We start from the raw sequence: 16702 nt of genomic DNA, 5'->3' as shown, positions 1-16702 counted from the left end.
TCCAGCTGTGCAGGTTAAGCTTGCAGGATTGCCTTTTTCTTCCTGGGTCAGCACTACCACTCTGAGGTCACCAGCTTCCCTCCCTCCCCCACGTCCCAACTCTTTCCTTCCTCTTCACTCCACACTGCCTAAGGGAGAGTTCTCATAAAGGCTCAAGGAAAGTTTCTTTAGGCCTGCAGAGGTATCAGCCTGTATGTTTTCTGCGTGCCCCTGTGGCATGTCCTATGGGTGAAACCAGGGCCTGCAATCTGACAGGGGCATTGGGAGTCTGGGCCTCTTACCTTGACAGGTGAAGCATCTGATGTGGAAGTGGTTATTGTGGACACGGACCACTTCCCCTTTGCAGGTGTCTCCACACCGGTAGCACTGGATGACATTGGAGCTGCCTCGGGGATTGTAAGGATTCTGCTGATAAGGAACTGCAGAAAGAAACAAAGAGATCACTATCCAGAAGGCCTTTCCTCTTTAGGAACTCTGTTAGAAGACATTATCATAATCCTAACTGGGAGAAAAAGCAGAAAGCGTGCAGGTAATTAGCCAAGTACCTTCAATACATCACCAGGCTGCATGTGCCAAGCCAAGGCACCATCAGGATGTGAGTTCATAAGTCTCCTGAAGCAGGCAGAGACTTACGAGTGAGCGTAACCTTTCTTTGCCATAATAGAGGCCAAATTCACGGAAGATGAAAAGTAAAAGAAGTAGAGTATTTCAAAGTAAATGATCCAGAAATACCATTTCTTGGGTGATTTCTGGATCAAAACCAGGTCCCAAATTTCTCAAAGAGAATTTGGTTTTTGCAGTTGACATGGGTCTCAAAGAATTGGGTGATTGATCCTGCCTCCAACTGGCCTTTGAGCAAAGCAAGTGACATCCCCTCTCTGGGCCTCTAGTTTTGACATCTATGAAATGAGGGTGGTCAGTGGTAGCACAGGCTTTACAAAAGAGGCACAAAGGGGAGGCACTCTAGTTGGAAGGAGGTTGGTGCGGGGACTCATCTTAAAGCTGCCTTTGAGTGGCACTTTCCATAGCACTGAGAAAATGTCAAAAGTATATAATTAAGAAAAAAGATCTGGTAGAGATTAAGAAGGAGCTGAAATCAGTAGAGGTTGGGCATTTGATGATACTGTAGAGCTCTACTAGCTTATGAATCTATTACCCTCTTGCCTAGACTCTCTCATGGCTACTTTTCCAGATCTCCTGTCCCTGAGATATACTTTGCTGGACCACTCTAAAATCTGGTTATCTGGTTTTTAATAATAGTAGGCACCTGCTTAGAATTAAAAAAAAAAAAATCAGGGTTGGGAGGGATATTGACAGCTGTCTGGTCCAATCTCATTATGTATAAGCTACTGAGATAACTTTGCTAATGAGGAACTAAATCTTCTCTCTTGTAGGAAGCCCCTAGGGGGATCAGGAGAGAACTCCTCAATTCCTCAATTTTCAAAGTTGAAGCAACAGTCCAAAATCTTTTGCTCATACCCTATTAGGAGAAGGCTCACTCTTGTCCTGGCTATAAAGATGACCACCTGATTGGAGGGGAATTTGATGTCTACTATTTAGACATGCAGGCTTACTGCCTAAATTTTGAATAAGCATATTATAAATTAATCTGGACTCACATGAACTTTGAACTGCAAAGTAACTTAGATAATACTCGATTCAGGGCTTCTTGACCTAGTGTGGTAGTTGTTAATGGCTGTTCACTGAAAGTTGAATCTTTTATTCTAGGCACAATGAAGGATGGCACATGGTGTCTTGCTTGGCAATGAAATGTGAATGGAAATTATGTGTGTCACTTTCAACTGGAGCCAGTTTGTGATCTGCCATATTGCCTTTTCCATAACCCAGCAACCAGTGATACCCCAGATGGTGTGCAGGATGCATCAGCTTGGATCCCTGATTGAGTCCTGGAGCACAGCTCCAAGGCTAACCCAGGACGAACGTCTATGGTGAGCAAGGAGGAATTTTTGTTGTTATGGCCTTGTTACTGCAGCATATCCTGATGGATACACCTGGGATCTAGTATTTCTAATTAAATATAAAATTTGGTGTTATGTACATTATCCTACAGCTCTCTTCAGATTCTCAAAGATGGCCTCCATAATTGATCTCAGCTGCCTTCCTCCTTTTAAAGACAAGTAACAGAAAAACAGGACTTTTTTTTTTTAAGATTTTATTTGAGAGAGAGAGAGAGAGAGAGAGATTGAGAGGAGAGGGAGAAGCAGACTCCCTGCAGAGCAGGGAGCTCAACACGGAACTTGATCCCAGGACCCTGAGATCATGACCTGAGCCAAAGGCAGATGCTTAACCAACTGGGCCACCCAGGTGCCCATGGACTTTCAATTATCTTCCACTTACAGGTCTCCTGAATCACCAGTGCCCTGTAAGGCAAAAAGCTGGTTACTGAGCCCTGAAAATGTTGAATCTGACAACTCTGCTATCTGAGGTGGGAGATAATATCCTTCTCACAATCTTTGTCTTGAGGAGTCCATGCCCCTTATTCAACTTTTCTCCTGTCTTAAATTTAAGACAAAATTTAAGTGAGTTAGCTAGTTAACAAAATCATTAATTAATTCACTAAATGGGTTAATACATGTAAAGCATTTTGAAAAGTGCATGACGTTCTTCATAAATGTTCACTGGTACCATGATCATCACACCTGCCCCACAGCTCAGAGCAATCCTTCCCCACTCCCAGAATGTCCATAACCATTCATCCTGTCTCCTCTTCTTTCTCTGATTCGTGCTCACCAACCCTGGAAAATATTTCACTCTCCCCTCTCCCACCAATTTGTGAGAAAAATGTAGATCCCGTTTATCTGGGCAGTGTAGTGATCCACAATTGTTGAGGGAAACAAAGCTGGGAGTCTGAAAAACAAGTAAGAACTAACAGGATAATCATCACCAACAGTGATGAGAAGTCTCAAAAGTATCCAAAAGTCCCTCCAGAATCACTGCACGAATTCTCATTTACCTCTTCTAATTTAACCTGCCTTATTGCTCAAGAACCAATTTCCAAGATCAACTCGGTTTCTCCCTGATTTGATTTTCTGGGGGAAATTGATTTGTGATCATGGTCTTCAGTCAATACTCAGCCTTTGAACCATTCAGATAAAAAGGTATAAAATCTGAGTGAGGGGACAGATTAGGAAAATGGGTTTTCTGGGGGCAGAGCTAGTGATGGGCCCCCCAACCCTAACTCTGCCGCTTCCCTCAGGATGAGTGTGCTGCTTTGGTCCTGCTAACTGTGGCTGGAAACCCACAAATGTCTGATATTTGTAAATAATCCCAGAAATAGAAATGCAGCCATTGTTGTGTGAGTTCTTCCAGATTGCGCATATAAACGATGATTACAAAAGGGCAGCAGTGTAGCAAGATTTGAGCTTATAGACGCGTGAAGACCTTTCCTTATCTAGATAGTGCCAACAGGAGCTCTAGGGGTCAAGGGACGCTAGGCTGAGATATGCCATATCTGCTCTTGCCCTGAAAGCCACCTCGTTTCCAACAAGATTTTGTATCCTTGGGTAATTAAATCAACGACATAATCAAACCATACTCTGTGGGTCTAGGTATGTAGAGAAGGTGCCATTTCTTCCCACCAATCTCTAGCCACCCCCCTCCCCCGCAGAACATTGAAATTTTATTGTTGATTTTCTGCTGGTTAGTATTTCCACGAATTTTTATCTCCGAAAGTACTAGAAACCAGCCACGAGTCATGACATTTGCCTTATGTACAAATGTCCCTTGAATTTCAATTGACTTGTACTTGATTTTTGAACAGCTTGTCCCTGACAGCAACATTTTAGAGTAGCCATGGGCCTCAAAGGACATTAGCTTTGCTAAGTTGTGAAATAACCCATGAAGTTACCAAGTTTAGAGATCATGTGATATGTTTCTAAAATGCGTGTAGGGAATCTCTGGCTTCTGTTTAATGTTATTTGGCCAGTAAAGGGCACCTAGGAGAGACATTGACAGTTCCTAGTCTGTAAGGAGTGCTGTCCAATAGACTTCTGAGTATAGAAATGTTCAATATTTACACTGTCCAATATAATAATTACTGCCATATGTGACTGTTGGGCGCTTGAAATATGGCTAGCGTGACTGAAGTACTGAATTCTTAATTTTATCTCATTTTAATTAATATAAATTTACATTTAAATAGCCACATGTGGCTAGTGGTACCATTATTGGACATTACAACTTTATAGATCCACAGACGGAACACCAGGCACTGAGACTAGGGAACAAGAAATGAAGTCTGGTTGAATCCTATGTATATAAAAATAACATGTACAAATTAATTCGGGTGTACCACCTCAGACTTAAATTATTCCTTCTCATCCTTGAAGTGTTTTAAAGTTGTACTCAAAAGCAGTTTGCAATCGGAACCAATTACACACACATTCACCCATCCTGAATTTGATCTAGAAACAAAAGATTCCGAGCAATGAAATAAATACTAATTTTTTTAAAAATCACAATTTTTCAGTTACTGCGAGACTGGACAATCTTAATTTTTCCAAGAATAGAAGCAAGGAAGTCAATTGGCAATGGCTGTCAGTCTACTTTTTTAAGACAGAAAATCAGCTGGCCAATGCCTTTGAGATGAAAAAATGAAGGGTCTGAAACAGACGCACAGCAGACCTTTAGTTCTACGGGAAAACACAACTTAATTCCACGACGAAATTTGCAAGTAAAGCTCTTCCCAAAGGCGACAGAGATCATTTAAAAGTGTTGGAGCCCAACAGCAAATCGGAAGGGGAGGGTGGCTGGCCTCCCGGTAAGCTGAAAGGAGCACGCGAGTCAAAGAGCAAGAAATAAGCTCAGCACCCAGTTCCTGCACCCGGCTTTTCTCCCTCCCTCCGGCTGGCTGCCGCCCCGGTCTCAGGAGTTTCTCGTCGACAAGGCCGGGCTGCCATCAGATTAGTCTCTTTTAAAAGCAGATATTAGCATGCTTCCTCCCTCACAGATAACACGACCTAAGTTACGTTCTCCTTACCGATGTGGTGCCTGCAGGATTGGTCCTTCCTCCCCTGAGGGTGGCCTGACCTTGGAGAAAAAGACGTCCCTCCATTCTAACCGAGTCATCTTTAAAATCGTCTTTAGAAAGTAGAAGCACCTATGCTATCCTGGGGTATAATTAAAAGAGTGACAAAGCTGACTTGGAGACAGCACAACAGCTGTGAAAAATGGCTGGAAGTGTAATAAAAACAGTGGTGCTTCTGGTCGAACAGTGAAACATCAAGCAGGGAGAATCAACCAGTTCCAAAACGAGCTTGCAAACGCCCGGGGCCCTGGGAGGCGGCCGGGTGCTGCCACTGTCACATATCGGCAACTCACGGCTCCATTAGGGCCCAAAGTACCCGGAGTGTGTTCACAGGTATTTCCTAAGTACCGAGCAGGAGAGCCGACTGCGGATCCAGGCATTTCGCGGGTAGAAAGCCGTCTGCCGGGCGCCTGGGTGGCTCAGTCGGTTAAGCGACTGCCTTCGGCTCAGGTCATGATCCCAGAGTCCTGGGATCGAGCCCCGCATCAGGCTCCCTGCTCGGCGGGGAGTCTGCTTCTCCCTCTCCCACTCCCCTGCTTGTGTTCCCGCTCTCACCATGTCTCTCTCAAATAAATAAATAAAAATCTTAAAAAAAAAAAAAAAAAAAAAAGAAAGCCGTCTGCCTGCCAGGTTAGGGTGGGGTCTGTATAGAAGAGCCTCTGGTCGTTTACAACATGACCTTGAGTTTGGTTTTGGAGTTGAACCGCGGTCTGCAGCCCTGATTCTGGCTCCGGGGGCAAGACGGCAGTGACATGGGATCCCTGCGCTGAGAGGCACCAGGCGCGGGGGTTCAGGGCGTGGATGCTGGAGTCAGGAGGGCTGAGTCTGTATTCTAGCAATGCTGCCTGCCGGTTGTGTGACCTTGAACGAGTTAAATGCATGACGACACCTGTCTCAGTTTGCTCATCTCAAGAGTGGGAACAATGCAAGTCATCTGTGAGTATTAAATCACTTAAATTATATAAAAGTGCTTGGGACACTGCTTAATAAATAAAAGCAATAATTGATATTAAAGGATCTCTGAAGTCACGCACCCCCACCTCCAACTCAATGCAGGAATTCTTTCTGAATTGCGCCCTGCCACTTAACCCCGACTTTGGCTCAAACATCATCAAATCCATTTTGGGACCAGTCCAACTTGGGCAAAGGTTTTCTGGTTTTCCCTCCCTGCTGCTGCTCAGGAAGAGAAACCCCGGCTGCAGCCCGTTCACCACCTTAAAGCAACCTCTTCTTCCCCCCCACCCCCACCATCGCTGAGCTTTCTGTTTATGGGTTTCTGCGGGCTGCAGAGGTGGGTGGCTGACACGCTTTGGATGTATCCTGCAGAGGAATGTGTGAATTGGGTGTTTCCTGTTGTGGGAAACAGAGGTTATGATCTATGTTTTCCTGAGGCGGTGTATTTTGGGCACATCTGCTGTTTCCAGGGGGACGTGTTGGCGTGTCAGTCGTGTGTGCATACTTAGAAGAGGTGAGTGATTTGTTTTCTGAAAACTCTGCTAGGGAGACCGTGAGAGCTGCTTTTGGTAACCCCTAAGGGCCCTGTGTGTGTATCTCATTTTGTCATGACATCTGTGTTCATCGTGCGGATCCCTGGTACCCATCAGATCTCCCTGGACTGGGAGGTTACCTAATACAGGAGATTGGGAGCCTCGGGGCAGGGACCATGCGTGTCCTGTCTGCCTCTGCACTGTCTGTGCCAGGCGTGTGAGTGCTCAATGAGTACTTGATGGATACATACAAGAACGAATAAGATGAGTCCCATGCTTTCATTTAGCAAATGAGCAGGCTGAGGCCCAGAGGGAGAGGGAGAGAACTTAGGCTTCCGGCGTCATTGTCTGAGGCTGTGTGTTCTAGGGTAACAGGATAAAAGAGAGCGCAACCTGCAGCATGGCCCACGAGTCACAGAAAGGTGAGGGAGAGAGTTCACTGAAGAACATATTTCCATAAATCTGGAGTCATGCTGAGGCTTAGCATTAGCCTAGGTGGGCTGAGGGGGTGCAGGTCAGTGGTCCAAGATGCAGAAGCATAAGGAGGGAGCTCGGAATGAAGCCATGCATGAAGAGTGAGCAGGGGCAAATGCCCAAAGAAAGGCCTGGAAGGATAAGAGATAGTATTTGCAGAGTGGGTTACTCCGTCAGGAACTGGGCTCAGCAGCATACATATGCCATCTCACTGAGCTCTACTAATTCAGGAGGGGCGGGTATTATTACCCTATTTTACAGATGGGGAAGCTGAGGCCCGAAGAGCTGAGGTCCCTTGCCCACGGCCATACCATTAGTAAATGGCAGAAGGAGGCAGTTCTCACCACGAAGCTCTACTGCCTGCCATGTAGAAGTGCCAAGGGCGGGGGTGGGGGGGTCCCTCTGGGGAGGGAGTGGGCTTAAGGGAGGCTACCAGGGGTATCTGATTACCCCCCCCCAGTAATCATCCATCCATTATCCAGCTGGTTTAAAATATGTACATAAATTTCACACAGACTGAAGAATAATGCTTGTGGGGTACAGACCAGGAAACTGGGCGCAGTAATTGAGCATCTGTGGCTGAGGAGGAGGATGAAGGAGCCGTGATGGCTGCCCCCGGGGCCAGGGGATGGCCGCCTCGAGCCCCTTCCCTGGCCCCGGATGGACGGCCAGACAGGTGTGTGTGTGCTGGCAGGTGCCGCAGGTGCTGGCAGGTGCCGCAGCCCTGGCCACGCTTTCCCGTGTCAGCAACACGGTCTGTCACCCCAAGATGCTACTGTAAAACTTTTGCCGCCACAGAAACTCTTCCCCAGCCTCTCTCTCTGCCAGGCTCAGCAGCGTGCTCCGTGGTCACTGAGTGAAGCTGGCAACATGGCTCGAGCCACCTTCTCCCAAAATGTGCTGTCAGGACACGTGTCAGAACGGCAGGCTCTTGGCCAGACAGACGGCTCTAGCCCGACAGCCAGCTACCGCATGACGGCTCCCGCCGACGGACCTGCTAGACCCAGCTGCTCCCTTACCCTTAGCATGACCAGGGCCCCAGGCGAGGAGGCCTGCCCCACGGCCCGCGGCTGGAAGGTGTTCTTCACGTGACAGTGAAGTCACTCGCTAAAATGGGAACTGCATGTTCGTTATTGATTTGGTAAATTCAGAAAGCTGGTCTAGATACAGAGTCATAGAATTAACTTCCCACTTATTTCTATGTTCATCTTATCATTGTGAAAAAAAAGAAAAGAAAAAAAAGAAAAAACCTGTATACTTCTGATTGAATTCAAAAAAACACTTCAAGATAAAAAAAAAAAAAAAAAAGCCCTCAATTCTTTCTTATAAGTCAGCGTGGTTCCTATTTCAAGATAAGCAGAACTAAGTTGCAGCCAGTTTGTGCCCCCATCCTGCTCTTCACTGGGGGTCTGGTCCAGGGCTCAGCCCAGCGGGGGCAGCACGGGCCTCTTTTCTAAGGACTCAAATAGATCTGTGTTCTCATTTCTTTCTCTGAGATTCTCCTCCCCACCTCTGGGCCAGGGAATCATTTTTGTTAGCTGGGGGTAAAGGAGCCCTTTCTGCCCTCTCTAGCTTACACTTTCTCTAGAATATTTAGCTTTGTAATGGATCCTTTCTGTTTTGAGGGCACAGACTTGAAATTCAAAAGCCAGGAAGCGATCTCTTTTGTCTCTGCCTTCGGCTGCCCATCCTGGCCCTGAGGCCTCCCTCCCTGAATAGAGGGGGAAGGAGCAAGACGGGTGGCTGAAGGAAATACCAGTTAATATTTCAAGAATATCATCTTGCTACACTGGGGCATGGGGTTTTAAAAATCTGATCTAGAGCTAAGGGTTAGTTGAGACCTGATGGAGAAGGGGAAAATCCCTAGCGTATCTGGCATTTTTCCCACTAGGGGCTGCCTCCTGTCAATCAACACCAAATCTCTTGTCTCTGCTGACTCTGTTCCTCACTACCTTTACCAAGCCCCCAGTCAGGGACCCTGAGGGGCTGTAAGAAGAGCCCAACACTAACATGAATTAGGCAATTACTTTGTGCCAGGCCCCTTGCTAAGGGCTTCATACCCACCATCTCATTGAATTCTCTCGGCCCCAGGAGACAGATACCATAGGATCCCTCTTTTATCTATGGGCAATCTGAGGCACAGAGAGGTTCATTAATTTGCCTGAAGTCACACCACATGTAAACGTTGGAGCTAGGGTTTGGACAGGCACTGTAGATCTAGAAGAGGCTTGATTTTTCCCTCCCAGGGGGCATTCCCAGCTGGGCCTCCTTCTGCCCAGTGTATCCCAAGGGAAAGAAAGGGACCTGCCCAAGCATTGCCAGCAGGCAGCATGGGGCTGCCCTGCACTGGGGCCTTGAGGCACCCTTTCCAGCATCTCTACAGCTTATCTGAAAATACAATTTGGGTTTCGAATGAGGTCCTGGAAGCCATGTTGGAAGTAGAGAACTCCAGGAAACCAGCAATTGTCTTGTGCTCTGAGTGACTCAGTCTCTTGGCCTCTGAGCCAGAGGTTTGAATACTTATACAATGTTTGCTTCCTGAGGAGGGCAGGCCATCAGGCTCTGAGATACTGTTGAGAAATGCAAGAAACATCAGCTGTCACCCGGGCTCCCCTTGACTCACGGGTTTTTAACATCAGAGCGGAAGGCATATAGAAAACATTGCCTAGAGGTTTCTTTTTTGTTTTCTTTTTGTTGTTGTTGTTGTTTTAAAGCTTCAAACCCTTCCTTGAAATGATGAAATGGCCTCCAGGTTGAACTGATTCCATCATAAACCATGCATGGAATGCAAACATCCGGTGACCTGGTGGGCATTCAGGGACATCCCCTAGACCAGGGAATGCTTGCATTGCATGGGGCTCCCAGACATGCTTTACTTGGGCAGCCTGGTGTTTGTTTCTAAATCCTTCCACATCACCACGGTTCTTACCTCTTCCTTTTTGCCTCACCCCTGGCCAACTTCTCTCCCACACTGCCAGGCACTTAAAGGCCCCGCCTGGGGCCCACAGAGTTTCTGTGATTGAAGAGGGGTAGGGCCTGACGTGGAGCTACTTCTGAATCCCTTTCTCTCCAAGCTGCCCCCCAGGGCACCTTCGGCTCCATCTCCTCCACAGAAACACCTTTACAGATGCAACCCTGAGGCTCAGAGAGGGGAGAAACCTGCTCAGAGTCCCCATCATGCTGGCTGCACCAGGACCAGCAGGGAAATGCTCTGGCTTCAGATCAGGACAGTTTGCCTCAGAGGAGGCCAAAATGAGGTGAAAGTGACCCATGTCAGGGGATTCTCAAAGCCATCCCAAGCAGCCTCAATGCTCAGAGGGCAGAGGTGCCCCGGAGGCCCCTCTTTCATGTCCAAAGTGCTTGTCCCATTGCTCCAAGTTCTATAGGGCTCTCCTGGATGACCTCTGCCACCATCCATTCACCTATGAGCATGATTACTCCACAGTAGCATCCCCCCAGCCCCAAATCTGAGCTGTCAGTCAGGTCCTCCTTTCCACAGGCTGAGAGGATGGCTCACCATCATCCCACTGTGTTCCATCTCCTCCCTCCCTCCTTCTTTCTTTCTCTCTCCCTCTCTCCTTTTCCCTTTCTTCCTTCCCTCCTTCCCTTCCTCCTCAGTCCTACCAAGATTTCTGCTGATACCTGGTTCTTCCCTGAGAGGTGGAAGCGGTTATTTTGCATGAGGCCTCGGGCAGGACACGCCCCATTCCTGGGTCACTGTCTTCCCATCTAAAAAGAAAAAGGTTTGCATTCTTGGATCTCTCAGTTTCCTTTCAGATTCAATATTCTATGCATATTAAACAAGGCTGAAACACAAAAGGCCTTCAGGGGCCAGGCAGGTAATGTTAGTGGAAAATCAATCCAAGGGGACAAACCGAGGAGATTGGCTCACCTAAAGGAGAAGCAGCTGCTGGGTCCCGGGGGATTACTGTCCTGCAAAAACATGTTAAGGTCCCCAAAAGGCTTATCTGTGGGGGTGTATTCTGCCTGTGGGCCACCAGTTTGGGATCTCTGCATCCAGACAGATAGATGACCACAAAGTCACTTCCAATTACCATTTGAGAAGTCACATGCTCACCATATGCCTGTAGGATCTGGAAGAACAGAATATTCCTAAAATGAGGTCTTGCAGAGCCCCAGGCTGGATAAAGGAGCACCATACAAGCCTATCACTCTCAAGGTCTCTGCGACATTATTCAGCGACAGGCAAAGGTTTTCAATTTTTTTTGACCATGAACTACTAGACAAAATTAATTTTGCAAAATGACGCAGTACACAAATATGTGAAACAAAAGTTTCACAAACAAACTTATTTTTAGTACACATGATATGTCCTGATATTTTTCTTTCTCTATTCCCTTCTAATACCTCATGCCATTTCATTAAAAAATGTTTGCAACCTAATAATATATATAAGATCAGAAGTGAAAAGAATGATAGAGATCATCCTAGGTTTGCACGGTCCCATATGGTAATGATTCTTTATATGTGGCTATTCAAATTAAAATTAAGTAAAATTAAAAATCCCATTTCTCAGTCACACTAGCCACATTTCAAGTTCTCAATGGCCAGCACTGGGCAAGTGGCAATTATAACAGATAGCACAGAAATAGAACATTTTCACTAGTGCAGAAAGTTCTATTAGCCATCCTCATCTACAACAAGCCTCACAGTTTTGCCAATGAGGAGACCAAGGTCCACGGCCCTTCAGAGAGATGCATTTGAAATTGTGGACAAAAGGGTTGGGGACAAATGGATGTAGCCTCATAGAGGAATAGAGGAATAAGATGAAGAGTGGCCCCTTGCACATTTATCCTCACAACAGGACCCACAACTCAAAGGCCACATCCTGCAGTCTATACCCAAAGTGGTGGATCAGAACCTTAACCCTCACAGAAAAACAGAACCAAATTTTTCTTGCTATCCATGAAATTTATGGAGTGGCTTCTGTGAGCTGGAGAGAGAACAGGTTATGGAACCTGTCAAATCTGGGTTCAAATCCAGACTTCCTCTTACAGGCTCTATGAGATTAAGCCAAATGCCATGTCACTGAGCCTTAGCTTCCCGATCTGTAAAATGGGAATAATATATTTGCCTTTCAGAATTTCTGAATGGAGAAGAAGTGGTGTACACATAGTGCCTTTCTTTTCTTTTCTTTCTTTCTTTTTTTTAAGATTTTATCTGAGGGAGACAGAGCACAAGCAGGGGGAGAGGGAAAGGGAGAAGCAGACTCCCCGCTGAGCACAGAACCTGATGCAGGGCTTGATCCCAGGATACTGGGATTATGACCTGAGCTGAAGGCAAATGCTTACCCAACTGAACCACCCAGGTGCCCCAACATAAAGCCTTTCTTCATGGAAGTGTTTTTGCCCCATCACCTGGTACATTGCAAGAGCTAAGCTGAAGCCTGCTGTAATGATCATGATCATGATAATGGAAGCAGCAGTAATGATAACAAGATGAAGCTAAATATTGTAGAGATGTAAAACTAAAGTAAATACATCTCCCACTCCAAAGGAAATTCCAGGATGGAGCAGGGAAGATTTTTTTTTTTTAATTGCATCATTAATGCTACACCCAGTCCCTGGGACTAGTAAGCACTCCATTCATACTTACCAAATGAATGAATAATGATAATACGTCCCTAAATGCTACAGCCTCAGGTAGAGTTTGGTAAGAGAATCAGAGAGATCCAAAAATGGAGTGTTAACATTTTTATGAATTCTTTTTTTTTTTAAGATTTATTTATTCGTTTTAGAAACAGAGAGAGAAAACACCAGTGGGGGGAGGGGCAGAGGGAGAGCGAGAGAGAATCCTCAAGCAGACTCCCCACTGAGCGCAGTGCCCAAGGTGAGGCTCCATCCCGGGACACTGAGATCATGACCCGAGCGGAAATCAAGAGTCCCTGCCTCAACCCACTGAGCCACCCAGGCGCGCCACGAATTATTTCTGATGGAAAAGGGGAGGAGAGAGAAAGAACAGAACTGGAGGCGGCACCATTTTGTATTTGATAGTAGGTTGTTGACACATGGTACCTGGGACGAGGAAGTCAAGACTCGATAAGTAACCAAGAAAGAGACAGAATAAAAAGACTAACAGATAATTAGGAAGAAAGATGAAGAATACACTTCCTTTTGAGATAAAAGTTTTATAAAAACAAAGATCCTCCCCACCAAAAGTCAACAGGCAACAGCTGCTTTTTGTCTTCAGGAAACAAACCATTGTTTGAAGTTGAAAATTGAACCTGTTTAGTCTGGGGGATGAGGGGGAAATGTTTACTTTCTGTGTGTATCAGCAAGTAGTTCTCAATTATCATTTGGCCCGTGTAGAATGCCCTGCAAACAGCTTTTTCCATCCGTAAATGTAGTGGACATCTGGTGTTTTGCCTGCTCAGCATCTGCTCAGCTTCTTCTGGCAACACAACCTCTTTTTCCCGGGGGGAACCCAATCCGTGGAGTTCGGGTGGGCTGACCCTCTTCCAACACAGGATCGGAAAGTAGCCCGGGCCCGGCCAGTCAGAGGACCCCAATTCTCTTCCACATGATTGGCAGGCACATGACCACGTCATCTCCGGGGTTTTTCTACAGGAGCTGTTGGAGGAACCATCTGGGTGGCTAAGGTGGGAGGAGGTGGTCTGGGGCTCCTGCTGCCATCTTGCTCCCGCCATGTTGGGAGAGCCTACTAGAGACGGAAAAAGAGAGTGAAGAGGTTCCTGAATCCATCACTTGAGTCTGTGGATCCAGATGGGCCTGAAGTCACTGGCACTTCTGAACTTCCCAATTATATGAACCAATATAGCACAGTCCCTTTCTAAAAAAAAATATGAGTTAGTCTGAGTTGCAGTTTTGTCACTTGCAGTTGACTACTTTGTCTTAATTAATCACAGTTTTCCCTCTAAATCATCATCTGCTATCAATTTAAGTTAAACACATTCCAGGACCATTTCATGCTGGACCTCATCGATCTAACACGACTCACAGCATCTAGCTGAGGACACAAGGACAGACGGACGAGGTGGACATGGTCCCTGTCCTCATGTGACACACTCCGGTAGGGAAAACAGCGGGTAAAATGCTCCAAGAGAGGAAGAGGGGTCTGTTGCCGGCTCAACAGCCATGCATCTCTTCGTCTGCTGACAGAACTTTTCTCTCCTGGAGGAAATCCACTTTTGCTTATCCTCCCCTGAGCAGCCACGTCTTCCAGTCTTTACCCGGGGAGGGAATCTTGATTGGTGAAATTAATTCCTTTGCCAACTCACTGACCTAGGCAAAGGCATGTGATCTACTCCTGGCCAATGAGACACAAAGGGAGGGCAGGTGGAAGGGGAAGGTTTTCTATGCTCTTCCTAGCCTCTGGAGACTTTTGTCCACCTTGGATGCTGGAACCGCAGCCCTGCTGCCCACAATGGATCCTGAGGGGAGCCACCTGAATTGTGAAGCGTCTGGGTGCTTGAGGATAATGCTGAGCCTCTAAGTCAACCTGCCTTGGATCTGCCCCTCTTTGGCTTCTCTATTCTATGAAATAAACATGGCTAGACTCTTTAAGCTATTTTATTTGGGTGCTGTCGCTTGTTGCTGTGGGCACTCTTTGGAACCAAGGGGGCTAAGCTATGGAGCATCCAAGCAGTCAGGGAAAGTTTCTGGAGCCACTCTGGAGATCAAAAAGTTAGCTGAGCGGAGGGGGGATGAGACAAGGTGGTTGTAGAGTGGAAGTCAGTGATGGAAGTGAACTGGGAGCAAATTTCGTCATGGTGGTGCTTTTTGCTGTATGAGTGTTTCTCAAAGTGATCAGCTAACCACCTGCTTCAGAGTCACCTGGGGACTGTTATGGATTGTCAAAATGCAGATTCCTGGGCTTTACCCCATACCTACTGAATCAGACTTTAAATTTTAAACAAGCTCTTCTGGAGAGTCTTTTGTTTACGGAAGGCTGAGAACCCTTGGGTTAGTGACTAGCAGACTCACACACTCTCTGGCACCGAGACGAGAATTTTAGAAATCTTGATATCTGATACTAGTGCATATCAAAAGTGTTGTCACAGATGACTTGATGCCAATATCCTTCTGAGCATTACAAAGTATATTTTCTCCGATGTGTTTGCCAATCTTCACAAATGTTTAAGTCATCTGGCAATGAAATAATGTCCTAATACAAGTAGATTAAACATCCATTTAATTTACGCAGCCCCTTTCTTTTCTCAAGTTGTCATTCCTTTTAGGAAGAGCTGTTTCTGGTCTGTTATTAGAGCCATCCCCCGTCAGGCAGAGATGAACAGTGGTGGCTGGGTGGGCAGAGACATGAGCAAAGGGGTTTCCTCTCTTTCCAGTGTGTTCTGAGGAATGCACTTTGAGGTCTCAGAGCCAGCTTAGAATGTGTCATTTGTCCAAACCAGAGTCAGTTCTTCAATATGATGAACCCTGAATGTGTGGGTTTGTTGAAACTCTCATGGTCAATCCACTATCAAGGCATATAGATGGATCTCTTACTGAGCTCCCCACTTCAGCCTTTTCTCTCCCTCTCTACCAGCCCTGTCCCAGCCATAAGCATCTCTCACTTAGACCATCTCAGTGACCTTCCTACCACATATCTTTTCTCGACCTCAAGGAGGGGCAATTCCCTGATGCCCCTGACCCTACCCACTGGGGGGCATTTCAGTGTCTTGACATCTTATCTCATGGTTTTGTATTTCAATAGCATAGTCAGGACTAGAACCCAGGACTTCTGATGCCAAGTCTAGTGTTCATGCTATGGCGGCAGGATCCGCTGCACCAGAAAAAAGGTCTGAACTTAGAGGAGAATGGACTGGGTGGAGTGAAATGGAAATGGGCAGTGCAGGCAGGAGAGCCAAGCCGACCGTGTGAGCGGGGAGAGAGTTCAGCAACAGGGGGTGCAGTCAACCTGACCAGAGCTGCATACAGAGAGAACACAGTCCCTTTGGATCCCATGAGCAGCTACTCAAAGGTCAGGAGCCAACAGATTCCTGCTTAACTTGAGCTAATCTGAATTTGCAATCTAAGAGTTCTTGCAAATACAGTCTGAAGGAGGGGCTTAAAATTTTGCCCCACGGTAGCAGCGCGAAAGCAGCCACAGACAATAGGTAAATAAATGGGCCTGGCTGTGTTCCAATAATACTTTATTTACAAAGATAGGCAGTGGGCCAGAACTGACCTCTGAGCCCTCATTTGCCCAGCCCTGCTATAGAATCATTCAGTGGGCTAGCAGAAGTGTGTGTGTGTCTATGCCCGGGGTCCTGATGCCGCCCACCTTGCAAGGCCAGCTCAGAGGCGCTCTGGCTGGGTATTAGACTAGATGATTTGAAAGATCCCCACCCACTATGAGATTCAGGGATGCTTTGGCCTGATTTTCCCTCAAGGGTATAGAGGTAGAATCTCCACCTCCAATTCAAGCTATGTTTGGAATGGAAATTATCCTCCAACGAAATGCCTCCAATCGTAACTGCCAGTTCTGTAACTGAGCATATGTTGGTGGAAACTTCAATTCATAGCGAGCCAGTTACAATGCAAGGAAGGGACAGCAAGCAGATCTTTCGAGTTAAGAGTCCAGGCTGTTAATTACGTTTGTAAAAGAAATACATAAACATGCAGATGGCAATTGTAGTAAACATGATCATCTACATATAAATATAAAAATTCAACCCACTCCTCAAGGCCTATCTCGTATGCAACATACTTTT

At 46.4% G+C, this 16702-nt stretch overlaps 1 protein-coding gene across 7 annotated transcripts in view; it reads right to left on the bottom strand.

The window, feature by feature from the left end:
* Positions 1-16702, bottom strand: part of LOC118006626 (actin-binding LIM protein 3) — a 105497-nt gene that overhangs the window by 68121 nt on the left and 20674 nt on the right. For 6 of the 7 annotated variants that reach the window (XM_034999346.1, XM_034999339.1, XM_034999340.1 and 3 more), the window contains exon 2: positions 282-419. In XM_034999346.1, the coding sequence (XP_034855237.1) occupies positions 282-419 (138 nt within the window). Of the gene's footprint in view, positions 1-281; positions 420-10650; positions 10738-16702 lie in introns of all 7 variants that reach the window. The other variant, XM_034999344.1, reaches the window with a different exon arrangement.

Source organism: Mirounga leonina, unplaced genomic scaffold (genome assembly GCF_011800145.1).
Source record: "Mirounga leonina isolate KUSES-001 unplaced genomic scaffold, KU_Mleo_1.0 Mir_98, whole genome shotgun sequence".
NCBI lineage: Eukaryota > Metazoa > Chordata > Mammalia > Carnivora > Phocidae > Mirounga > Mirounga leonina.
This window is presented reverse-complemented; position numbering and strand designations above follow the sequence as displayed.